General features: G+C 39.2%; 2 protein-coding genes across 14 annotated transcripts in view; one reads left to right on the forward strand and one right to left on the reverse strand.

Annotated features, from left to right (window-relative positions):
- Window positions 1–27,090, forward strand: part of Arhgef33 (Rho guanine nucleotide exchange factor 33) — a 130,370-nt gene that overhangs the window by 90,383 nt on the left and 12,897 nt on the right. For 6 of the 13 annotated variants that reach the window (XM_040731000.1, XM_040730993.1, XM_040730988.1 and 3 more), the window contains one exon: window positions 1,398–1,830. The exons of 1 other annotated variant lie outside the window; for it this stretch is intronic. In XM_040731000.1, coding sequence (XP_040586934.1) covers window positions 1,398–1,527 — 130 coding nt within the window. In that variant the 3' untranslated portion in view covers window positions 1,528–1,830. Of the gene's footprint in view, window positions 1–770; window positions 1,831–27,090 lie in introns of those variants that run through there. 6 more of the 13 variants (XM_040730994.1, XM_040730997.1, XM_040730996.1 and 3 more) reach the window with 5 other exon arrangements.
- Sos1 (SOS Ras/Rac guanine nucleotide exchange factor 1) overlaps window positions 11,270–27,090 on the reverse strand; it is a 77,587-nt gene continuing 61,766 nt past the window's right edge. The window contains exons 17-22 of the mRNA XM_005073625.4: window positions 26,048–26,165; window positions 20,469–20,641; window positions 20,138–20,254; window positions 18,630–18,897; window positions 13,797–13,915; window positions 11,270–12,836 (exon numbers count right to left, since the gene is read on the reverse strand). Coding sequence (XP_005073682.1) covers window positions 12,345–12,836; window positions 13,797–13,915; window positions 18,630–18,897; window positions 20,138–20,254; window positions 20,469–20,641; window positions 26,048–26,165 — 1,287 coding nt within the window. The 3' untranslated portion in view covers window positions 11,270–12,344. The remainder of the gene's footprint in view (window positions 12,837–13,796; window positions 13,916–18,629; window positions 18,898–20,137; window positions 20,255–20,468; window positions 20,642–26,047; window positions 26,166–27,090) is intronic.

Genomic DNA, 27,090 nt, shown 5'->3' on the forward strand with positions numbered 1-27,090 from the left:
GGAGTTTTAGGGAGGATGTGAGTCCATTTACAGGGAGTTTAGGCTGGTCCCAGACACCTTCTTATCTCATGAGTATCCAGATGTACCGGAGCTGAGAGACAGTAATTTTCCTCTGTCTATTGGGATGCAGTGGGAAAGTACTCCTTTCTAATCAGAAGTAAAAGCATGTTGGGTAGCTATGGCTTCTTTTTTGATATCAAATTGAGAAGTAAAAAATACCTAGTTCATTCATCAGGTTTGCAGACATTTTTAGTCTTTCTGCAGGTCCATTGCTTTTACTTGAATACTAGAAAAGGATGTTTGAATTCTTCCCAGTAAGCTCAGTAAACATAGATTCATAATTAGTAAGAATAATGTGTAATAGCAAGGACTTGGGCTGGGGATATATAGCAGTAGAGCACTTGCCTTGTGTGTAATGGGTCCTGGGGCCAGTTCCTAGTACCGCCAAAACAGAACAAAGTGAAGCAACTCTCCCAAAAAATAACCAAAAAAAAATCTCCCGAACAAACAAGGATAGTGTACCAATGACAGTGAGAGAACTTAGAGGCCAGTTACCCTGCCTTTGTGCACAGGGAAAGCAGCTCATGGAGAAATCGTTCACTTGAGCAGGGGCTTTGGAGCATCACTTCCCTGCATCCCACGCAGGAATTCTGACACACATTCTTGAGTAGCAGGCTAGTTTTACCCATTCTAGTTCCAAGTTAAGTGAGTGAGAGGGCCCTAGGCTAGTTGTAGGAGAGGGTTATTTCTAGAAAGCCTCCTCCCTGTAGGGACTTCTGACATGAACAGACTGGAGAAGGTACAGAGCTGGAATGGATTGCCCAACTGGTTTAACCAAGAGGAAGAATGCACCCTCGACTGGGGACTCAAACGGACTGAGTTGACTATTGATTAGTCTTGGGCTCCTTTGTGGTGGTTGAGATAACTGTACTGATTTCTGCATTCTACCAAATGTAGCAATATTTCTGGTTGGTTTCAATAAATCTTTCCTTTAAAAATGAAAAAAGCAGAAGCAAAGTTTGTAATGCAATGCCTAGATTAAGCAAGGGCCTTGATAAACATTTTAATTTAAGGGCCTTGGTAATCTGTGGAGTAGTTATTTTATTGAATCAAAATAGATATTTTTGAGCTTGTATTCCTGTTACAATGCTTTCACATGGTAACTTACACTGACATACATAGTTGTCACAATTGTCTTCATGAAGCATTAGAGATTCTGTATGTTCACTGCAAATTTTAGATACACATGCTTAAGTTCTGAAATTCAGGGGAGTAAAATTGATTCCAGATCTAGGAGGCAACTGTTTTACAAATGCAAAACAATTTGGATAGATAAAATATTTGAAAACAATTAAAACCAAATCAACCTGTACTTTATCTGTGTGCTGAGATTTTAGGTCCAGTGGATCAGAATACAGGGAAAAAACTAATGAGAATCCCTCAATGGATCCTTCACCCACCAAACAAGATCTCTTCAGAAACCGACTTGCTCTTGCAAATGACCCTGACCAAGGAACAGCTGTGTAAATACATTACAGTTGTATTGTCAAGTGGTAAGAGGAGGGTAAAAGCTTGTATATATCTCTGCAGGAATAGATATATATATATATATATATATCAATGTATAAATCCCTGAGGAAAACTAATATAAATATTTACATATGAAACTAAATCAACATACAAGATATTGACGAGATGAAGATTAGTCTATGGTTAAGACTTGGCTTAATGAACCTCAACACTTGGGAAAAGGGAAACGAAGACTTTTCACATCATTAACAGAAAAACATAATATATTTGGAGGAAAATAAATGTTTGTAAGAACAAAAACTTGCACCTTGAAGTCATTCCCCAAGTCTGATAAGCATGTTCATTTTTAGCATGGATGTGAATTTTGTGCTTCCTAGGAATTTTAATTCATAGCTTATGAATTCATCCCACTGTGCTTAGACTAATATGCCCTATGTGAGGTCCCATTGTGTCTTGCTTTATATCTTTCCAAACCTCAAAGTAAAATATAACTGTATTTTATTTGTGAAAAATCAGAGCTCTAGAGAATTTGTCCTTAAACTATAATTCAGGAGCTTCAAAACTTAAGGATACATTGCTCTCCAGCTTTTTCTATGCTTATGGAAATCAGTAAAGGGAACAGGGGTGGGAGCAAAAACAAAGACACATTCTCCTTGTATGGGCTGCATTGAGGATGGCAGTGGTCATAGTCCCAGTGATAATGTGTCATACCTGCTCATGCCCAAAGAGCCCAGGGAAAGAAAGCACTGTCTTAGCTACACTCTCTTCCAAAGACTTTGAACCCAGGGTCTTGTGCATTCCAGGCAAGTGCTTACCCACTAAGTTATACCCCAGCCCTAAAACCCTTTCTTTAGTCCGGATGGAAGCTGACCCCAGCACCAGTTATTTAAGGGTCACATTTACCCAGTGGTTACTACAAACCAGGGTGAAAACTCGGGTGTACTGTTCTACTCTCTTGGGAGGTTATAAAGAATAGAAGATTGATAGCCCAGTAGAGAACTCACTCCTTCTGCAGTGAGGCCTGCCTGTGCCTGGTTCTGGAGTAATAAAATGTCCTGTTCCCACCTGGACAAGCCCTAGATAGCCAGGAAGTATATCTGTTGGGGAAGTCTTATGTCAATAAAGCACTGTTGAGCCAATAGGGAACCAAGATAGGAGGGACTAGGAGTCCGGGGGGACTCTGGGAAGGAGAAACACAGGAGAGTTGAGAAGTAACGCCATGGGGTAGGAAGCCCGGAAATGTCTCCGGTAAGAGAAATACATAGATTAACAATTATGAGGTAATTACTTAAGCCAGAGCTAGCCAGGAAGAAACAAGCAAGGCCACAGCTTCATAATTAATATAGCCTCCTGTGTGTTTATTTGGGACTGATGCGGCCTTAGAACCAGGACGGCGGGAAGGCTTCTCTCAAGGAAAAGGTTTCTCTTTACAAATGGTGTCAGGAGTGGGATTGTAAGGTATACCAGTTACATGTTTTATATTATAATATTTGAAAAATTGTTCCAATTTACTGGAGACATATGCTGGAGCATTGTCAGTTATCATTTTCCCTGACAGGCTCCAAATATCAGATTTATAACAGAAAAAAACCCCACAAAAAACAGAAGAGGTTTAAAATAACTCCCATTATTAGGCAGTTGCCTAAACAGTCAGTGCAGCTGTAGGAGTGCACTTTAGATAGATGACTCATATTTAAGCATTACAGCCTTTCTCCCTGTCTAATGATTAAGTCTGAACACATCCGTTAGCATGCAATTGAGTATATGAGACATGTAAAGGATTACTACTAAGTTCCTAGAGTTTCAGTTTTTAAATGTAAGCCGAGATTTTCATTTTCCTGAAGTTAACAGACCACTGAAATTAGATTTTCATTCGGCTAAAATTGTTCTGGAGCAGTGCTAAAAGTACAAATCAACTGGACATGGACAGTAAAACATAAATAACTGAACTATGAACAACCTGTTTCTCATTAAAATAGTAGGTTATTAGAAAGTTTAAAACTATTACTCGCTTCTCAGAGTTATTTTGATACCATACTCCATCTACATCTGCAAACCATCACTGCATATTATTAAACTAATAGTGATGTTGGCACTCTGGACCCCGATTTCCTATTAACTGGGCCCTGGGTGGATGCCTTTCTAACCACCTCTAAGCACTCTTGCCTCCCATATCCCTAGTGCATTCGTATTCCCAAACACAGTTTAGTGAAGCTTAACTCTTGTCTACTATGAGATGCCCAAAGCTTCAACATCACAGTTTAGTTCACTTTGTAGCAGGGCATCTAGTTTTTAACTGTCCCTTACATTCTGCAGTGTGCATGAGCTAATGTCACCCAAAGCGGGCCTTTGCTTTTGCCAGTAAGCTGTCACTTTCCGGCTTGCTCTGGCTTCACACCCCAGAGCCGGCACTTTCCAGTTCACTCTGGCTTCACACCCCAGAGCCGGCACTTTCCAGTTCACTCTGGCTTCACACCCCAGAGCCGGCACTTTCCAGTTCACTCTGGCTTCACACCCCAGAGCCGGCACTTTCCAGTTCACTCTGGCTTCACACCCCAGAGCCGGCACTTTCCAGTTCACTCTGGCTTCACACCCCAGAGCTGGCACTTTCCAGTTCACTCTGGCTTCACACCCCAGAGCCGGCACTTTCCAGTTCACTCTGGCTTTACACCCCAGAGCTGGCACTTCCCGGCCCGCTCTGGCTTCACACCCTTGCTCTAGCTCTTTCAGCTGAACTTATCGTTAAGATTCAGGTTGAGCCCTCATTTTTCTGAGATCACTGATGGTGTGACTAGTTCATCTTTTGACATACTTGTCTTCCCATTAAGAAGGCAAGTCCTCTCAAGGCCTGATTATGCTTTTCTTTAGGTGCTCCATAAATCATTTCCACTTTTCTTCTGATAGGCCCTTAGCAGTGTACTTCAGTCTCTTCCCTTTTTAAAGGAAGAAATGCCAATCAGAAAGGAAGTAAGATACAGTTGTCTTCAGAATCAGTTAAAGACACCACCACCACTTTCACCAGATACTAAAAGACCTCTCCAATTAAAAGAGAAGTAGGTTACTCTCTTTTCTTTATTCTGGCTCATTTTTCATAGTATTTCTAGATAGCACTATATATTGATGGGGAGGTGGGGTCTATGGTGACTCATGATATTTGCTGTAATGATGAATTGGAGGTAAAGTCCAGGTGGGGCAGCATTTGGCTGATCTCCAGCCTCTGAGGCAGTCTGTGTACACAGATCACTGAAGTTTGCAGGGAGAAGCAGTTCAACAGAAGATGCAGCTTTTTGCAATGGCTGTGATGTCCCAGTGCTATTTTTGCAGCCCTGAAGGTCTACATACAAGCCCACTTGAGGAGTGTCTTATTTCTCTGACTTGAGAGTTACACAAGAACCAGGGATTTGTGGATTACAATGCTAGCATTTTGGTGGGCTATTTCTACATGTAACAGTTGAAGCTAATCTGAGCTTTGAAATTAGATTGTTAGAGAAACTCCTGGAGTGGTGTTTTTTGGTATTTCATGATTTATTGCTCACCTCCATCAAGTCTCATGTCATCTCAGTGATGACACATAGAAATACAAATTTCCAGGCACTGTTTTAGTCCCATTATAATGGAATATTTAGGGACTGTGTTCACAAATCTGTATTTTAAATATACCTAGGCTGGGATTTTCTTTGGTTTACTGAGATTTTGTATTCCTAAATTTATCAACTATGATTTCACAGTAATAAGCAATATAGATAATAATACTATTAAAATATATGTATACACATGATAAGTACTCTTTATAAAGTGGCAAATTGATTGCATATTCAATTTGTCTTAGATAACACTGAACAGTAAAACCATCTGGTGTTCAATCTACAAAACACTGCCATTAATTTCTTCAAGAGCCCCTACAGCAGTGCTTCCAGTAAAGTTAGGATTCTCTGCCCTAAATAATGATTTAAAGACATAAGTGTAGGACTCATGGCTGCTAAGAGTTCTGTTTGTAAGACTCACATGGTAGAGGAGGAATTGGGAAAAAGGGGGAGACAGGGACATGAGTTAAGTAAGACTGAAAACTAGATTGAAATATAGACATACATGCATACATACATAGATGTGTGTATATATATTCTATCTAAATCTATCTCTGTATATCTATCTATCTATTTATCTGTCTGTCTATCCATCCATCCATCCATCTATAGTTTCTCATGTATCTCATACCATATAATTTAGGATGCCCCTGAACCACTGATCCTCCTGTCTCCACCTCCCATGAGATGTGACTACAGGCATGCACCATCACACCTGGTTTATGTGGTGTCAAGGAAAGAGCCCAGGGTTTCAAGAGTGCTAGGCAATATCCCCAGCCTGAGATACATATTTTAAGAGAAAAGGTTAGAAATCATCTAAGTAATCTAAGCTTCTTCCCGATTGTTTCTGTCAAACAGGAACCTTAACCATCTTCCTTTCAGGTACAGTAACATGGAATACTCTTAACTCTTTGAAAGAAAATGTAATTGTTTCTTGTGTGTATAAACTTATTATTCTGAAGACAGTGGGTTCTATTAGGAAGGACTGTTAGCAGATAACATCTGTGCTTGAGTTAACACCATGCCCTATCCTCCTTGCATCACAATTTCTTTTTTTACCCTCAGTAAACTTTTGACACCATACAAACATGCTCTTATTTTTCCCCACCCATAAATAAAAAGAAATCTTTCATGGCCTCTTCCGCCTCCTTTTACAGTAAAAGGTACACAAGAAAGCCATTCCAGTTCCTTCCCTGCATTTTTTTTTTTATTAAACTCACTAGATCCACCCAGGCCTTTGCCTAATCACTCCCAGGAATGTCTCATGTGCAGATCCCTGGTGCTGCGGTAGCAGCTCACGTCTGTTATTCTAGCACCTTGGTGGTGGAGACAGGAGAATCACAATTGTGAGGCAGATTGGGATAGCAAGACCACTCCTCCCCAAAAAACAAAGACAACAACAAATCAGTAACTATGTCCTCACTGCTAAATATATGGTCCATCCTCAGTCACCTTACTTGATCAAGTCACAAGCTCACTTCTTTTACTAGGTAGGCCTTAAGGATTCAACACATTCCTGCTTTTTAACTTTCTTTCCTGGCAGTTCCTTCATGGTTATACTCATTCTGCTGACTTGGAAATATTATCTTCCTGGGCCAGAGACATATCTCAGTGATAGAGTATTTGTCTAGATGCACAGGGGTATGTGTGGGTTCTGTCCTTAGCAGAGCATAAGATTCTTATGAAAATGACTGCCAGTTTTACACCTTTACTCTGGATCTTTCTCAAACTCCAGACTAGTATCTGTGTTTCCCGTTGACTTAGGAGGTCAGATCTCCTTTCTGAATGTCCAAAGGCTTATGTCTAAGCCTTCTTCCACAGTATGTCCCCACCTCAGTTAACGGTAATCTTCATTCTTGTTGCTTTGGCCCAAACCTTGACAGTTGTGTTTTCATACCATCTTTAGTCTGTCAGCAAACTGTCTTCTAATATATTCCTAACTCCGACCTTCTCACTTCCACTTCCATTGCCCTTGTCCAAACCATTGCTACTGGGCTGGCCTCTTCCTATTCTCAATGTAAGGGGATCCTATCACTCTTCTGCTCAAACCTCTAAGGGCTCTCAGGGTTGTCAGAATGGCTTTTAACGTTGTAAGTGATCGCTGGACATTGGTGGCACACACCTTTAATCCCAGCACTTGGGAGGCAGAGGCAGGTGGATCTCTGTGAGTTCGAGGCCAGCCTGGTCTACAGATCATATTCCAGGACAGGCTCCAAAGCAACACAGAGAAACCCTGTCTCGAAAAGCAAACAAACACTGTCTACATAACACTGCCATTAATTTCCTCAAGAGCCCCTACAGCAGTGCTTCCAGTAAAGTTAGGATTCTCTGCCCTAAATAATGATTTAAAGACATAAGTGTAGGATCATGGCTGCTAAGAGTTCTGTTTGTAAGACTTACATGGTAGAGGAGGAATTGGGAAACTAGGATCTCACACATGCTAGGCAAGTCTTTATGAGTGAGCGACACCCACTCCTTATTCGTTCTGAGACAGGTGCTGGACTGGCCTTGAGCTCAGATGCACCTCGATTGTTTAATCATCCTGACTCAGTCTCCTGAGTCGATGGGATCAAAGACTGGACTACCAGCTCTGGCTTGCCTTTATTTAGAAATAAATGGACTGAATCTAATAATCTTTCAATATTTTTGTTTGATATTATACTTGAGTGACCCTATTTATCCACAGTTCTTTCATTAGGCCATATGCTCTTTTCATAAAGTTGATCTCTCAATACCGGCTGGTCACAGCAAGAGCTGCCTGTCAAGGCCCTGCACCACCCATGCTTGTTCCTTTAGAGATACAATTGCCCTCTGAAATTCTATCCTGTGTATACACAAAGGCCACTTGGCTAATTTCTATCCCAAGTCTCCCTGTTACAATAGGATCTGACAATAAACCTACTGTATCCTTTTTTGTTACAGGAAATAGTGTCCCAGGAGGAAGAACATGATAAAATGTAGTGTTTCTATATGAAGGTATAAGCTAAATTAGAATCACTAACATCGTAATGCTGCCCTCTAAAGTAATTGCATGCAAAAACAATACTCTGTGGGCTATGTAAGGCATTTTTCTTTATTATTTTTCAATTTATTTTAGTAATGCCAGAAAAATAACAGCCATTATTTTCACTTTTAACACAAACCAATACTGCTGCACATAGAGTACAAAGATTACCTAAAACATATTTAGGTACAAAGGCCGTTAGATGTATGGACCACACTTTGTTCTTACATCAAAGTGAGACTGACAGAGCAGATAACTGTGCTACTAAACAAAGGCAAATACACATATATACACAGACACATCTCAACTAAAATTATACATGTCACTTTGACAAACAAATTCTCTGGTGGGTTCACCCAGGTATTTGCACCCCCAAACTCCCTGCCCTAATCCTGCCCCCAAATGCTGACTTGATCTGAAAAAAAAAAAACCAGAAATGTTCTTAATTAAAGGCACATTTGGCAGCTACTGAAAGTGGCATGCGTCTGGCATGGGTGCGCTCTGAGGCACTCCACATAGAACTTGCATCTTTTGTGTATCTTGGTTTGTTGAGTGGTAGTCCGATGTGATCACCTTTAGCTAACTTTATAATTTTTCAGCAACTGGCGATTTAATGCACTATTTTTATTAAAGGCAAAAGGGAAATTTGCTCACAGTTGACAGAAAATGCACTTTATGGTGTCAAAAATGGAAAATAAGGCATGAGACTTATAAAAGAACTTACAAGTGTTTTTGTTGCTTAGATTTCTCATGTAGAGCTCATGCTTTTTTTCTTAATTAGAATACAATACCTCACTGGCTCATGTATAAGGGACTATGAAATCATTTTAAAAGTTAGTACTGTTTCAAATGAAAAAAATTGAATAAAGTCATTACTTTCCTTTGAATTTTACTGCATAATTTTTCAGCCAAATTGACAGTACCCTTGTGATGTGTATTTACTGGTAAAGACTAACGTGCAATGCACAGAGCCTGCACCTGTACAACAGGCACATGATAGAGAGGGAAAGAGCATGCAGACCTACCTAGCAGCACAACACCACGTAGTAAGTGGTAGTCTTGGTTCTAAATCTGAAGAGGGGATAAGGTTTTCCTCTGTGTGTACTCTAGCTGGGACAATATCCCCATTTATTTTCCTGAGCCACTAGACACCCCTAATTTAGGCCATTCTATTAAGATAATGAAATAACATGTGAGCAGAATTTAATTACATGATCATTATGATAAATACCACTTTGGGTTTGCATTAAGAATTTGGAATCAGTATAGCCTCCAAATTAAATAGTACTTTAATAGTATGTTTTGCTGATATTTGGCATATTGTTGGCTCAACTCAGATCCATTCAAACATTTTTGAGTCAGAGAATAGTAGCCTACTAAACTCACAATTTGATGACCAGCAGTCTTTATTTAAGCATGAAATTTTAATTAGGCAGACTTTGAATATTTGTCATTTTTAATCTTCAAACACATTTGAGAGAGTAGAAAGAATAGACATCCCCCACTTTTAATAAATTTAGAAACATGCACTTGTCCATTCTTGTTTTTCAAAGTGCTTAGCTGTGAAAAGCATTTCTATTACTGGTTATGAGCCCACCAAGAGGTACTCCCTCTACTTTGTGATCCAAGGATAAGAAAACATTTGCTGACACTTTGTTTTCTGGATGAAATGTCCCATGTTTGGGGATGTAGTTTTGCTGCACTAGCTGCCTCATAATGTCCTGGTTTCAGATGCAGTTCTGTAATGGTGCTTTTTTGTGTTCTGCCACTTCTTGTCCCTGAAAAAGTTCATTTTAGTTAGGACTAAGGATAAATTTGTCAGCCAGATAATGTTTAAACCAAGGATACAGCCTTTTCACCTTTACCTCAGGGTATCCAATCAGAACTTTAAAAAAATCAGTTACCACTACAAAAAATTTTTGTTCAGATGCCATAGTTGAGAATAAAAATATCCTCTCTCTGCGATGCATATAAAATAGCTGCATGGTGTAGTGGTCTACTAGGTCAGTGGAGTAGAGAACAGTTTCCTTTGGAAGAAGTATGATTAACTCCAAATCTGGGCATTCCCTCCCTCGTTGGCTCAAGCAGAGTGAAAGGCTCACCACCCTATTGAAGGCAACCCTTGCCAGAGAGATACTGATGTTGCTTTCCTTAGGTTCTCACTTGATGGTATGATCAAAATGTGATCAGTAAACCATGGGAAATTCTAGGGACAGTTAGGCTGGTCTAATAAGTCACAGGAGAATTTGGGATGTCATTACAGTCGTATGGAGCAGCATTAGTAAGTGGGTCTAGCTAGTTACTTTTGTTGAACCAATGGTCATTTGTTCAATAAATGGTCTTATAGATACTTTGCATCCAAGAAGGGATTTGAAATTAACTTTTGAGGACATTAACTCTTGAGGAAATTAACTCTTAAAAGAGACATTTTGCAAAAAAAATGGCTACCATAATGGGAATGGTACAGACATTAAGTGAAAAGACTCAACTCTAACAGACAAGGAGATGGGATAGACTGCTTAATGATGATGCAATGAACGTCCTTTTCTGATCTTAGAAGACTATACACTGCACTATTGAGATGCACATTAGTGCTCTAGTAAACATCACGAGACATTATTAATGCGCTAAGTTTCCACCACGATGCAGCACAGTTCACAGAATGCTGCTTCAGTGTTGAGCACATGCACATTGACGACTGTCTAAGGATGGGATACTACACATTCACGGACATGGTGGAGATTAATAAACTTTTCTATTCAAGTTGCATGCATGTCAGTCACAGTATTTGTTAGACTTAGAAGAGCAGTACAAGGCTTCATGAATAAACAAAACCACATACTAATGATTCAGGTGGATATTCTCTAAGGAATAGCTCTGACAGAACCAAATACTTTAAGCAAAGTAAATATAAATGATAACAAACATGTATGGTTGTTCGAGAAATTAAAAAATCTACAAGGTTCTGCTTAAAATATGCCCATCCCATTTTTAAGCCATCTTCCCTAATCTGCCAAACCCACACCTTTAGATCACTCTGTGAGAGCTAGGGGCCCAGGCGTACCACATGTGCTGTTATGCTTAGTGTTGTATGTTTTTCAACCGAAAGAAATAAGAATCAACCATTTTATCCACATAATAATTTAATATATGCCAGCCAAACAAAGTACTTCATCTTTATTCAATTAAATAAAAACAGACCTGTCAGGTATATTATATAACATTCATTATATACACATGATTTAGGCAATGCAAGGTAATTCTAAGTATGCTGACTACTCAACTATTAGTAAAACATGAAAGGTGTCAGTGAGGCCCAGAGAGCGTTCCTTTTCACATTGGGTGCCTGGATTTCTGCAGTACAGTTAGAGGGACAGCCACAAGCTGGGACATATGTTACCAGTAAACTCCTGTGGGACAAGGGGGGAGGGGGATGACAGTCCAGCATAGATTAACAGTCTCCTAAGTGTAAATAGTATACTTGACAGTTACATCTTAAAAAGTTCTTCTGTCATGTTAATGACATGAAATTTCTTGTTGGAAGGCAACACCACCACACTTTGTGAGTGGGGGGTATGTAGGGAATGTTCATAAAATTGGTATAATTATTTTTAAAACAATAACAATAACAAAAGTACCTCTTTGGTGAAGCCTCGGTACCCATTCAATTCACTGTAATAATCTGTAAACAGGACTGCAGTACAGTGCTGGGCCTTGATTTCAACAAGGTCAGGTACCACAGCCTTTTCTCACAGTCCTCTGAATGATTTTTATGACAACATTCTAAAATAGAAGAGTAAAGCAAAGGAAAACAAAGGAGGATAAGATCCCTGTTTAAGATTTTTTAAAAAGTGCATAATATTTTGAATTACAAAAACTGTCAACATATGGGCCTGTTGGACATTAGACTGTTTTCCATCCCTTTAATGATAAAGATTACTTCACAAAATGAGGACTCTTGCCTATTGGCCAGAAGAGTCCCTTCCTGTGACTTCCAGGTGCAATCAGTTGTCCAGTTCCCCTAGATCAGGGTCCACATTCTAAGCTGGAATACCACCTTATTGTGTAATCAAGTGTACGTTACAATCCATTGTCTCTTTTATGTCTTGAAGCAGAGTCCTTAGTGTTTGGAGCTCTCATCTTAACTCCTCGGTGCTGGCATGTTTCAGTGCATCCATTGCCAGCAATGGATGTGGGCGGGAAACTGTATACCCAGGACAGAGAACTCAGGAGGAATGGGCATTCTCCAACAGTGGTGGTCCATCTCTGTGCATGGATGGGTGTGTGTGCTCCCTCTTGTAAGTTTTTGGAGGAAGTTTAGGGATAAGTTGAGAAGTGCTTTGTCGTGGAGGAACAGGAGGCCCAGCAACGGGATGGAGGTCCACTTCCTGTGTCAATGGTGGTGATGGCAGATGCCTTCTTGTGCCATGAGGAGAAGGAGTTTGAGGAGGTGGTGGTGTAAAGGGGGAAGGACTATTTGGGAAGAAGGCATTGCCATGATCACTCTTTTTGCCCAAAGGGGGAGGTTGGAGATGTAATGGTGAGCTTGAGAAAACATCAGGTGTCCTCACAGGTTCTCGTGGTGGTAACAAGGGAGGGCTTTCAGGAGGGTCTGATACAGAGGTCCGATCTGATAGTGAGTATCTTGGTGAATAGGCTTTTGATGTGGGTTGCCTAGGAGGAATAGCTGGGGGGCTGTCCAAGTGCTTAGGCATAATCTAACAAATGAAAAAGAATAGAACATGTGTTAATTGTTTAATTTGGAATTTTCAGCCATGCTACTGACAGAACACTGTGTGTAGAACAGGGAGTTTTACTCTCTGTAGTGAGATGCTCTACCAATTCTTGGAGAAAAAAACCTAACAAACAAGCCAATTTTGTCAAAATTAAGTAAACAATTTGTTGTTTACTACTGGTTGCCTATCATACAATGCATGATGATTTCTGATTCAGCATAAAGTATCCACTAGTTTTTTTTTTTTTGGTAGTGCTCACAATAGGCAAATGAACTACCACAGTCCTAATTATTAAGTTTAAAATGTACTGTATTAATGTTTCATGAAATCTAGAATGCCTTGACATATCCTGGTGCATCTGTTCTCTAGATGGCTTACGGCTAAATAAATTAACAACTGGCAAAATGAAATAAATGATAAGGGGGAAGGGGGATTTAAACCAGTAGGAAAGTTAGTTATCATGAGTCTTTAGGATCTCTTCTAACCTAGAATTTAGGTCCTTTTGAACTTAGCTCAGAGCATAGCTGTTAGCAGATAGCCAGTATAGTTTCTTTTAGTACACACCTTCACACACATGCCACACTGCACTTGCACTGCCCACCCCCTGGTTTAAAGGAACTGCACGAGGGCTGCAGAGATGGCTCAGCTGTTGAAGACAAGGCTCACAAGCAAAGTATAAAAGAACTGCATGAGCTCAAGTTACTATTACCTTGTAGATTAAGACTTGTTTTATTCCTTGATAATGCTCATAGCTATAAATGTATACGAGTTTTGTATGCATACTCAAAAACTACCTTTATAAGAAAACAAGTATCTTGCATGCTAAATTTATGCTTAATCCTTAAACTATTAAACCCAAATACTGAGATGTTAGCTTATCCCAGTAAGAATAGACTTGCCATAAACAACTGACCAAAGCTAATGATTCCAGTATTGGTTTACCTTAGATGGGGAGGACTCTGCTGGGGCAGATTCTGGCCGTCTTCGAGGGGGAACAGGAGGGGGGATGGGCACTTCATCAGTGCCTTTGGCTAAACTTATAGATGAGACCGAAGCAGATCCTGCAAGGTGTTAAATTAAAAACAAACAAACAAAAAAAACAATGGGTGTAGTTAGAAGAGAGACATGGTTAGATGTGGAAGCTGCTCATTCAATAGGTTCTTTTAAAGAGCAAAAGGCTTTATAAAAAGCACAAAAAGTGCATATATATATATAACAATTGCAGCAGTGAAGGCTCACTTCTAGATGGGGCAGGCAAGGAGAGTCAGCAGGGGAAGGTGACCCCAGCCTGGTTTTTAAAGCCAAAGCAGGAGTTAAGTATTAAATTAGATATACTGACTTGGGCCATGGGGTATGTAACCTAGGTAAAGATGGTATCGCTGCCCAAAGGAAGGAAACAGGGAAAAGTTGTTTTTTCCAACTAGTATTATCAGCTATCTATAAAAATGTATGCATGATGACAGTGTTTTTGCCATGCTAGTTTTTAAGAATATCAAACAGCCGGGTGGTGGTGGTGCATGCCTTTAATCCCAGCACTCGGGAGGCAGAGGCAGGTGGATCTCTGTGAGTTCGAGGCCAGCTCTGGTCTACAGAGCCAATTCCAGGACAGCCTCCAAAACAATAGAGAAGAACCCTGTCTTGAAAAACAAAAAAAACAAAACACACACACAAAAAAACCCCAAACATTTTTAGAAAAACCTTAGTAATGCTTCTGATAAGAAAAAAAGGAGTTACTATCATATGGGGAATTTTGAAGTTTTTCTTACTACTAATGTCATAAATGAAAAATATTCATTAGGAAACAATATGATGCTGTATTATTGGAAAGCTTTTTACATTTATTTGTGTATATGTGTGAGTATGTACATGTGCCGCAGTGTGTGTGTTTGAAGTCAGTTTTCTCCTTCCACTATGAGGACTCCAAGGTTTCAGTTTAGGTTGTCAGGCTTAGTGGCAAGCGCTTTAACCTGCTGGGCCATCTCACCTTCCCCATGGAAGGCACTGTCAACTGTGAAACTCAATTCAAGTGGTGGAGGCTCAAATCATTTACTAGAGATTAAAGGGAAAATCAGACAGATATGATCATATCCTTTGAAAATTTGCTTTTGGAACATCTATTGTTGTTATAAACTATTCAGTTTTGAATATTAAAACAAACTTCTGTATTCATAAACACACACACACACACACACACACATATTTGGTTCTTCCATATTTTTTATGTAGGAAATTCCTTGATAAATTTAGAATACCTAATTTCAAATATATTAATTCTTTAAGAAAAATTAAGGCCTTAATTTATTTAATATCAATGTTATTAATAGTTAAGTCTTAAAATAAAAAAAACATAAAAAACCCCAAATATTAAAATAGTGGTTCTCACCCTTTCTAATGCTGCAACCCTTTACAGTTAGTTTCTCATGTGCTGACCCAACCATAAAATTATTTTATTGCTATTTCATAACTGTAATTTTGCTATTGTTAGAAATGATAATGTAAATAATTTTTTGGAGGTAGAGGTTTGTCAAAGGGGTCTTTACCCACAGGTTGAGAACCACTGCATCAAAATGTAGGAAAATAGGGCTAAAATACCAAGGCTAGTTCTAAATAATCATTGCTATACTACTTCATTACCAGCAATGGAATAGAAAATAATCCAAGTGACTAAAATAATTCTTACAGTACTATATTGACCTGGTTATTTAAAAAAATTCAGATTTTCCCTTCACGTGTTTTTAATTCTTTTATTATCACTATTATTATTATTAATGTTCATGGGTATTTTGCCTGCATATATGCCCGTGTGAGGGTATAAGATCCCCTGGGACTGGAGTTACAGATAGGTGTGAGCTGCCATGTGGGTGCTGGGAATCAAACCCAGACCCTCTGGAAGAGCAAGCAGCCAGTGATCTTAACCAATAAGCCATCCCTCCAGCCCCACCTTTCACTTGTTTTTATACAATATCCAATAACTCAATTAACTTGAGAGATTTTTCTAACTTTTGGTCAGGAGGATAACTGTACACTCCAGGTTAATTAGCCTGATGATGCCTCCTGTTAACCTAATTACCTTTATAAGCTAGTGTCATATCACAGTATTTCGTTTTTATATGTATAAGTAAGTAGCACTTTAGCGTTTTTCTATAAGTAGATTAAAACTCATTTTTATACTCTTAAATTACATGAAGCTGTTGTTCTGATTTTCTTTAAGTACAGAAGAGATCAAGGGAAGTATGTAGCTTTAGTATCCACCTTCTTACATACTTTTATTTTCCTTTAAATATTTAATTGTGTATGTGTGCACACCAATATGTGCATGTTGGATACTGGAGAGGGCATTAGGCTCCTTGGGACTGGAGTTTCAGGGTTGTGAGCTGCCTTGTGGGTGCTGGGAACTAAATTCAGGTCCTCTTGGAAGAGCAGTAGTGCCCTTATCCCATGAGCCAGGTCTCAGCCCCTAGATTCTCTTAAAAAGGAAATAGTATACCTTTAGAGATAAGCCCAAAGAACATCACAGTCGATAAATTCTAGTCGCTTTGGCCTTTTGGAAACCTAAGTAATGGGGCTGACTTTACGGTGAGTGGACTGGGCTCAGATGACAGCAGGCTGCAGTCACAGCACCCCTTTTCTGACTGAGACCCACAGGGGAGCTCTAGCAGCCCCACAGCTTTAGATCTGTTTGCCAGGGCAGACGGGTACCTTTAAAACAAACAGGCTATGGATGGAATTGGTGGTTTAGTTGAACATGAGGACTTACTTTATTTCAAAACGAGTTCTTTTCAATTTTTACTAAGGGGAGAGGAATAATTTCTTTATAAGAAATTGAGCCAGATGGTGGTGGCAGCACATGCCTTTAATCCCAGCACTCTGGAGGCAGAGGCAGAGGAGGCAGGTGGATCTCTGAATTCGAGGCCAGCCTGGTTTACAGAGCCAGGACAGGCTCCAAAACTACACAGAGAAACCCTGTCTCGAAAAACCAAAAAGAAATTGAGAAATCCTGAAGTTTAGGATTACAAAGCTTTATCATTTTTGGAACATTTCCCCCTCTTTGTCTAGAAACTTTAGTTTCTGACACATGCTACTCAACAAAACCCAGTAATCCAGAACGATGACCTCTCCTGTGACTAATCGCTTAGATTTAATACTACTAGAGAAAATGTGTTTATCTGTCTTCTACCTCTTCCAGTTTTAATTCAAAACTGATAATTTTCATGTGTCCTCAATAATTCAATTATTTAGGGATCATTATAATGTGGACTTAAAAGTCTCTCTCCTCTAGGATTAAAAATACAAGCAGACAGCTGAGTGGGTCCAACAATAATGAATTTTACTCATACAGATAGGAAAATTTGTTTTAGTGCTCAAGAGGAGTGTCTAATTGGATAAAAGTATTTTTTTCACTCAGTGTCTATGTGGCAGCTTCCTATGTGTACAATGAATGTAACTTCACGGTCCTCAGTTACTAAATAAAACAAGTAAACTCCCCATAAACACATCTTAGGTGGCATAAAGACAAGACCCACCACTGGTTTACTACAGACTGGTGCCTACTAGGAATCATTACACAGGATAATATACCTGCAAAGATTTACAGATTTTTAGTTGGTTTTTCTAGGTTAGAAAAACACCTAAAGTTCCACAAGGCATGCAGAAAGTATTTTATCAACGACTAGAGAGGTTATGAAACTTGGGATGGCTGGAGCTCTTAGCTCTGCCTCAGTAGAGATGGGAGGCTGCCATGAAGCTGGCGCTGGGTTAAGGCCTTGAGTGCAGTTTGATGGGAAGAACAGGTGCAAACACTCCCCAGCGCATTAAAGTTGAATTGATTCAAAGACTGCCCTAACAATAAACAGGTGTGAAGGGTGACCTGCTCTTAGGGAGCTGCGAAGCTCTAAAGAAACCTAAGCAAGTGGGCACTTTATAGAGGGCCAGCTGGAAAAGCCCATGAGTGCCGAGCGCATCCTTGGGCTTGTCTGAATGAGATGTGCTATGAATAGGAAATGAACATTGGATTTTAAATATTAAGAACAAGAATGTAAGATGTCTTGAAATAAGTTTTTATATTATTTCACACTGAAATAATTTCTTAGTTATGTTTGTTTTTTCTAATGTGGCTACTAGGCATTTATAGTCATACATATGGCTCTTATATTTCCGTTGGACAGTGATGACCTAGCAGTAACTATGTGATTTATATGGCTCTGCTTTTCATAGTACCAACAGGAACTACATATTACCAGGGTACTACAGGGAGTTAGAGGAAGAGTCATCTAGGAATTTGAATTTCATAAACTGTAAGGTCAGAAGCCAATACAGAATTTGGTGGGGTGGGGAGGGAATTCAAATTAATTATTTTGTGGGCTAGAGAGATGACTCAGTGGTTAAGTGTACTTGCTGTTCTTCTAGAGGACTGGGCTTCAGCTACTTGCTCCCAACCATCTGCAACTCCTGCTTCAGGTGACCTAACGCCCTTTTCTGGTCCCTGCAGGCACATACAGACACCCACACAGGCAAAACACACATACGCATAAAATTAAAAAAACAAACCACAGGGTTGACAGTCTTTGAAGATTTTTCAGGATGATCTTTGTTTCCTCTTGATATGAGAAGTGCATCTGGGTAAATTTAGAGTGTTGTTTCAGCAGCTTTAAAAAACTCCAAGTGGCTTGAGTTTAGATTTAAAGAATTGTAATATCTTTTGAAATAGTATCAGGTTCGTGTATAATTTCACATGCATATGAACACACAATCACAGAGATTATTTTAGGCACCTACTTGAGTGAAAAGGGCTTGCTGAGTGGTCAGAATCAAACACGCTGCACACATCTGTGGTGCTGGAAGCACCAGATGCAGGAGGAGGTGTCAGTGGCGTCCTTGGAGAGTTTGGCGCGGAGGCTGTACTTTCTGCCTCACTTTCAGGGATCCTACTGTAACTAATTTTTCTTGGCTCCTGCTGCAGAGGTGTGGGGTGCCTCATGGTTCCAGGTCTTGGGTTTGATGGACGGACACCAGGGGATTTTAGGGGATAGCTGTATTTTTTTGGCTATAGACATCAAAAAGAAAAACAAACCATAGTACTTAAAACATCGTGACTAAAAGGAAGGTTTTTCTTCAAAAGGAAAATTACAAATTACCAGTATGAAAATTTCATAATGATTTAGATCAGCACATCCTAAGTTTCAGTATTGTCACTTCATCCTGCTGAAGGTTTGGCTATAGTGATTGTTAGAAAATAAATGTATTTAACTGAATTGTAGTATAAATGCCAGAATATTAGTTACTATGGCACCTTGGCAAATGGAAATTTTAATGAAATACATTATGTAATTCCCTGGCTTGTTGTTGTTTTTGTTGGTGGTGTTTTTTTTAGATAGGGTTTCTCTGTGTGACAGACCTGGCTATCCTAGAACTCACTTTGTATACCAGATTGACCTCAGCCTTCCAAGTGCTAGGATTAAAGGCATATATTGCTACTGCCCCCCAGCAAATTCCCTGTTTTTTAAAACATACTATTTGGGGCAATTAAACCTTGTTGGAAAAGGCAGGATAGTCATTATCAATTGTGGTTCCCTGTTGTAATAGAGTGATGCCATTAGCCCATTAGAACATGGTGGTCTACTCACAGATGGACTGAGTTGCCTGCATGCTCTTTAGCCTATGTGAATATGTTAACTTTAGGGCCCTTTTCCTGCAGAATGATTATTTACAATGATGCCAGAGTGTCTCACTGGAGTTGACATATGCATTTCCAATGAACCATTGAAGGTTTACATTTAAAAGCTGTTTTGGAGTTTGAACAATCTGGTTGTGAGTCACAAACATTATATAGTTTATTGTGACCACTTTTATATTTACTTTTTGACTATGCGTGAGTGAACATATTCAGATCAGTGGGGTAATACCAAGCATAAACTTGGCCAGGTACTAGCAAATTCCTACAAAATAAAAGAACTATTAAAAGTATCTTTATTCAAACCTTGTATTACTACAGCTTAATGACCTATGGTTAAAAACTAAAAGTTGCAAACAATATAAATTTGCTAACACTTATAATTACATCATATAAGAATTTATTGAAATTAATGTTCATTTGAAACCAATTGGGATCTTCCTGATTATACTTACTGATTACTTTTAACCATCACATTTATACCTCATCCCTAAATGCTTTCACAAGAAACTAGTCTACATGACACATGGTATAGACCTATAATGGCACTGAGGATACCCCAGAGAAGCAACATCTGCAAACAGGGTGTGAAACTGAATATGTGAATGCTTACAAATCTTGGGAGAGGCTTAGGGTTCCGTGGTTCTATTTCTAGGGATTTGTTGAAAAGATAGTCTGTAAATTCTTTCTCCATGCTATTTCCCATTGGATTCAAGTTTTCAAAGAACCTCTGAAATAAATGCAAAAAAATATTAGTATTAAATATTCTTAATCAAATTTCAAATGCATGAAAATAACTTGGGATACATTCAATATAAGGAAATTTGAATTCCTGACTCTAAGTTTTGTTTCCCCTTGTTTTTCTTCTACAAAATAAACTTGGCCTGCCTGAGGTATTGTGTCAAGTTGCTCTGAGATAGGAACCCTGGCATGATTCAACTCACTTTGATATCTGACTCGACCCGTAAACAGTAAGGCTGGTTTTGGTACTGCTGGATCTCCCCTGTGATCTCTGCCACTTTCCTCCTTTTGCTGAAGTTGATGAGCTCTTTCCCGTGTCTTTTCAGGACTTCAGGGTTGCCTTCTTCTGTTTTCAAGATGTTAGTGAGATATATTCCTATGAGAGACCATGAAATTACTTCACGGGTGAAGAAGGAAAATATTTTTTTTTCTTTCTCATTAACTGAAGGGATTTATGCAGACAGTCGTAATAACCAAAGAACCAAAGCCCAGATTTCTACTCTATGAAAAACAACAAGCTCAGTGAGAATCAAGAGAAATATTTCTGTATTAAACCCTTCTTTAAAAGACTTAAATTTTATAAACAATCAAGGAAAAGGAGATCAAGTTTCAGAAACAGATTTTTTTTTTAAAAGAGAGAATAGCCAGTCTTCCATACTCCTCAAACCACCATTACATGACTTATAAAAGAAAACTATTAATGAAGAAACTTAACAGTGCCCAAAGGGGAAAACGCTCACATTAGAAGATTACATTTTCTGCCTATTCAATTCTTAGTCTCACTATTTGGAGATGATGTTTGAGCACGCTTACTTGTGGAACTACAGAGAGGGCTTCAAGTCTACCAAGCACAGGGTGACAGACAGTTTGTGAATATTTTAGGTTTAGTGCACCTGGTGATATGGATGGCCTCAAACTTGTTATGTAGCTCTCAACTTATCCTTCTGGCTTTAACTGGGATACAGGCACACATCACTGTACCTGGTTTATGTGGTAAACAGATTGACCAACTGAGCCACATCCCAGTCCCACTTCAGCTCTTATCCAGCCCTCTGGTTCCAGGAGCATTTTAGTTCCTTTTCTTCCTGGTACAAAGGTTCTAGAGCCTTTGCTGCTTCTACCTGTGCTATCTTAACATAAATTCCTTAGTTTCTCTCTGTGCCTCAGTTCTTCATCTCTAAAATGGAGATAGGAAGGTTGCTGTGAGAAACAAATGAGAGTTTATATATACATTTAGAATAGGCCTGACAAAAAAGAACGTGTCCATCAGTAATAGTTGGTGCTGCTGATGTTGGTGTCTGAATAACTTCTCTCCCAGATTACACACTGCTTCTCAGGGAACGGGTGGAACGTAAGTGTGGAAACCTGAGTTCACTGAATATGAATGTACTGCCTTTCTGCTCTGCTATAGCTTAATTACTACATTAGGTACTGTAGATAAAAATACAGTGTGTGTGTTGGGGGGGGGTGGGAGCCTGATCTCAGAGAATCCAGAACATTGAAGATGGGGTACTGCAAGTGCTGTATTAGGAAATGCTATGCTAGTAGTAATGTTTAAGATGCTGTGTGCCAGCACAAAGGAGGTATCTACCCTGTCTTGAGTTGTTGGGATTAGAAAAAAGATCATTAAATGAACTCTCAAAAATGTGGTTAAGAGTTTAATGGGTAGAATTAAGAGGGAGGGCAACGACGTGGCATGAACACATGTGAGGAAGCGTGGAAGGCAGTCTCAGATCTGGGAGTGTTTGCTGCAGTTAGAGCCTAAGGGTGTGCTTGTTGTGTGGTCACGGTGAAAGAAGACTGGAAGGATGTTAGACAGACAAGATCAGTAGTTCTAATGCTTAGCAATAGAGGAGAACTTGTAAATGATGTCACCTTTTTCTTTTCTTTTTAAAGCGTGTGTGTGTGCGCGCGTGCATGCCATGGCACAGGTGTGTGGATCTGGTTATCTTCCATGTGAGTCCTGGGGATTAAACATAGGTTGTCAGGACTAGCAGCAGGAACTACCAGCTTACCAGCTGCAAATACTGCAAGATTTGTGGGTCACATTCTTTAAAAGATGAAATGACAGAAGCCAGTAATTAAAAAGTCAGCAAGAATAAGGTAGGACTGACATCAATGCTGACCACTTTGGGCACATGATTTACTTGTCTGTTTCTCAAGGTACGTTCATCAAATAGTTACTGTTTGCTGTAATAGGCATAGTTCTTGTGCTTTCTAACAAACATGCCCTTAAGAATGTGCATATTCAATGGCAGCAGTCAAAAATCACTTCTCCAAATTAATCTCAAATTCAGATTGTGAAATGTCTTTTGTTAAGTTTAACTTTCATTCTCGGCACGGTGGTGCAGAGATATCAGGCCATCTTACAATACACAATGAGTCTCTGTCTTAAAAAAGAAAAGGAAGAAAAGGTTAACTTTTATTTAGGAGACAATGAGTAGAAATATTTCATTCTAGGATTTCTAGCCGCACTAAAAGCAATTTGCAGGCTATAATACTGTGTGTGATTGGAGATAGCAGAGGGCACAAACATTTAAGAGGTAGACCCTTTAAGAATCCAGCATCACACAAACATACATATAGGCAAAATACCAATAAGATAAAATTAAATAAAAAAGATTTAATAACTGGGACTGGAGAGATGGCTCAATGGTTACATGGACTCAAGTCTGGTTCCCAGTACCCATGTCAGATGACTCCTGACCACCTTTAACTACAGGTCTCTCTTGGCCTCTCAAAAGTACCACCCCAACACATGGTGTATGCATGTACACATCCTCCAAATAAAATTGTGAAAAAACTTTACTGGTTTAGACAAGGGCAGGGCATAGCAGGAAGGCTCTGAGCTCTGTGCTTAGGTGATGGAAGAAGCGGTACAGGGACCGTATGGGAAAACAGCATGTTCACAGGTGTCACACACAAACAAAACACTTGAATGAAGCTATAAAAATACAAGTAGCACTTTGGAAAATCTCAGGATAAAATTTGGGAAAGTATTTTATACCTGATTAATGACTAGTCAAAAGAATACAGTCATGGCAGTTATGTCAAAACTTTGATGATCAAACACTGCATCTATATAAATGTTTAAGTGTATGTGGTTTTTAATTATAAGGAACATTTGTATATGTGCACATATGATAGGGAGCTCAATATTACATACTAGCAATATTTTTTAAATTTTATTTTATTTAATGTGTATTTTGCCTGCATGTTTGTCTGTGCACCAAGTATATGCTTGGTGCCCATTAGGGCCAGAAGAGGGAGTTACAGACAGTTAGAACCACCATGTGGGTACTAGGAATTGAATCTGGGTCCCTTGGAAGAATGGTCAGTGCACTTTAACTTCTGAACCATCTCTCCAGCCCTATCATAGTTTGATTCTTTAAGAAAGAAACATATGTGTATGCATGTGTAACTCTAAATGTGACTGTTATGTCTATCAAATAGTTGTCTAAGTGACCAAATTATCTTCTGTTCTGAAATATGTTTTTTGTTTGTTTGTTTTTGTTTTTCAAGACAGAGTTTCTCTCTGTAGCTTTGGAGGCTGTCCTGGAACTTGCTCTGTAGACCAGGCTGGCCTCGAACTCACAGAGATCTGCCTGTCTCTGCCTCCTGAGTTCTGGGATTATGGTTCTTTCATTTGCTCAAAAAACATTTGTTGAATGCCTTCATGTGACACCCCCATGGTTAGGTGCTAAGAATAGACAAGATACTGTCCCAGAGTTTTGTTCCTTTGAAAGAGCAAGAAACTAAGCTACTATACTATAAGCAGAGTATTACACTGCAGAGGTATGTGCATCAAAGCGCGAGCAAACTGCCAGAGGACATGGAACCTTGAGTCACCTTTTACTGCTAGGTACTGCTAGGAAGGTACGGAAAGGCAGTGGCACAGTTAACCCCCCTCTTTGTTACTATATCACAGTGTTGTATTTTCACTATCCCCACATAACTGCAGAGTATGTAAATAGATCTGTTGACATACTGGAAATAATGTGTTGAATCACAGGGTAATGATGAAATGGTCACATTAATTTTATGGATAGCATGAAGACACTGTAAATGATTATTTAAGAAGATTATTTAAAGTATAAAATATACTTTGGATGAATATGGCAAAAAAGTAACATATATGGCATACATACAATCTACACATCAAAAAGACCACAAGCAGGCCAGATGTGGTGGTACACACCTTTAATCCCAGTATTCAGGAGGCAGAGGCAGGTGGATCTCTATAAGCTTGAGGCCAGCCTGATGTACAGAGTGAGTTCCAGGACAGCCAAGATGACATAGAGAAACCCTGTTTCAAAGAACCCAAAACCAACCAAACAAAAAACAACAGTAGAAATCAAGCAATATAAAAATATTTAGTTACAAAGCTGCAATAATAAATATGAGAAAAAAGATACATTGAATTACCACTGTTCAGGAAAATATAAGGGTTACCATTGTTGTATGCACCACAACTTAAAACTATACAGGAAAAAACAAAAAACACAAAACCACAGATAAAGATAAAGCTAGGAGAAAATTTGCCAAATAGTGAAAAAGTCAAACACAGGAGAGAGAAATTTCTACAGACCTTAAGAAGAAGGCTCACCTGTACAGAGGCAGGCAGGAGAGAGCCTGATGGGAGAGCAGAGGTGTAGCCCTGGCAGAAAGAGCATTTGCCTGTGTGTGAGCTCTGGGTTTCATCCAACACTGAAGAGAGGAAAAAGGTGTGTGTGTGTGTGTGTGTGTGTGTGTGTGTGTGTGTGTGTGTGTGTGTGTGTGTCTGTGTCAACGTGAAAAACCATTCAAAGTATATAATGTAGAGAATAAGTAACTGGAAGAAAAAGGAACCTACAAGAAGACAATGGACTGAAGTGCCAGCCTTCAGTCTCTATGCAAGTGAAGAACAGATTCGGATGGTAAAGTCAGTCTTGAAAAATGGCATTCATCCTCCAGTGCAAAGCAGGGAGACAGGGGGCTGGCAAAAATAAAACCCTAATGTGCTGAAGTTACTGCCTTAAAGGCACACACAGTGAACTTTTTTTTTAGACTGTGTTTTGTTAAATGCAAATATGGATGATATGGCCATGCTTCTTCTACTTTATTAAAATTAAACTACAAGACAAGTCACAGTGGTGTACATTTGTTATCCCAACCACCAGGAGTGCAGAGACAGGAGGACTGCAACAGTAACAAAAAACAATGAAAGGATTTCAAGACTACAAAGACATGAGTGACATAATACCTGAGGCTGTGGATGAAACTAGAAAGTGAGGCGTGTACAGGCTGAGTCCTTGTCTGAAATGAGGGTCAGAGGGCTTTGGACTCGTTCTGCATTGGAGTGGTTATGGGTATCCTGCGTTGGGGTCCAGGTCTAAAGAAAAAATTCATTTATAGACCACACCTGCCTTGCATCTATGGCCAAAATGTTTTGTCTGTTTTCGGATAGGGCCTTGCTCTGTGGCCCAGGCTGGACTCAGTTCATGCTTCCATGATGTCAGCTGAAGGGTGTCTTATGGTATTTGCAACGGACTGATGTTTTGGCTGTGACCCCTGAAACAAGGTCAGATACAGGATTCCTACTGTGGTGTCACCTCAACAAGTTTCAGTTTTTTGAAAATTGTAGATTTTTACATTAGGATGCTCAATCTATACTAGATTTGATTTTTTTTTAAAGTCCTAATGGAAAGATTCTGAAGGGATTCAGATTCTGTTTTCTATATTCATTTAGTAAAATGTCTTGTTTTATCCAGAAACACAATAAAAATTAGGAAGAAATACTTACCAAAGAAAGGCACACACGGTGGATTAATAGACCTGAGTTTTGCCAAGTATTTCTTATAGTGATCTTCACTCAACTCATGAGCTTCTTCTAAAATTCTCTTTTGTCTACTTGGTATTTGCTATAATAGTAATAAAAAATTAGGAGGCCTCAGTTGCAAATCTTGCTAAAAAAAATACCCAACTAACAATTATGGCCCATTCATACCAGTCTGACTCCAACTAGTACTGTTTTTTATTTTTTAATTTATATATTTTTGAGACAAGTTCTCATTCTGTATTCCTAGCCAGGTTGGACTCACTATGTAGGTCAGGTTGGCCTCAAACTTATGGAGATCCACCTGCCTCTCCCTCCCAAGAAGTGAATTAAAGGCCTGAGTGACCACACCTGGTTAATGCTATTTTTCTTTTCTCTTCCTCTTTTAAAGACTTTTTCACACACTTTAGCATAAACTTAAAAATGTGCATGATATAGTGTATTTTGCCATCCCTCATACAATTTATGTGAATGTTTGAGTATTACAAATAAACTGCTGAATATAGGTCAGTGAGCTTGCTCAGCAGACAGAGATGCTTGCTGCACAAGCCTGGTTATCTAAGTGACCCCAGAACACATTGAGGTGGTAGGAGGTAACTACTCCACAAAATCCTTTTGACCTCCACATGTGCCTATGGTGCGTGCACACACACAAAATTAATAAAATAAAATGATGGATGTTTTTACTTCTAAAAAGTTGGAACCTATGAATGAGAACACTTAATTTTAAAAGAGAAACCATTCATTATGAAATTTAGTTAAGTGTATATTTTAACCTATTATTGGAAAAACAAATGAGACATTTCTGGTTTTATATACACAATGGTAGACTTAAGTATGATTTTTTTCACACATGTCTGCAATGCATTTTGATCACATTCACCCCAGTCTTTTCTGGCCAGTCTTCCGCTCCCTGGAACCCTGCTGCCTCCCAGTCTTCCCTTCCACTGTCATACCCCCACCCCCAGTTAATCAGGGTAGCTTACAGGAGCATGGACAAAAGGTCATTT

This window comes from Mesocricetus auratus, unplaced genomic scaffold (genome assembly GCF_017639785.1).
Source record: "Mesocricetus auratus isolate SY011 unplaced genomic scaffold, BCM_Maur_2.0 Super-Scaffold_100024, whole genome shotgun sequence".
NCBI classification, from domain to species: Eukaryota; Metazoa; Chordata; class Mammalia; order Rodentia; family Cricetidae; genus Mesocricetus; species Mesocricetus auratus.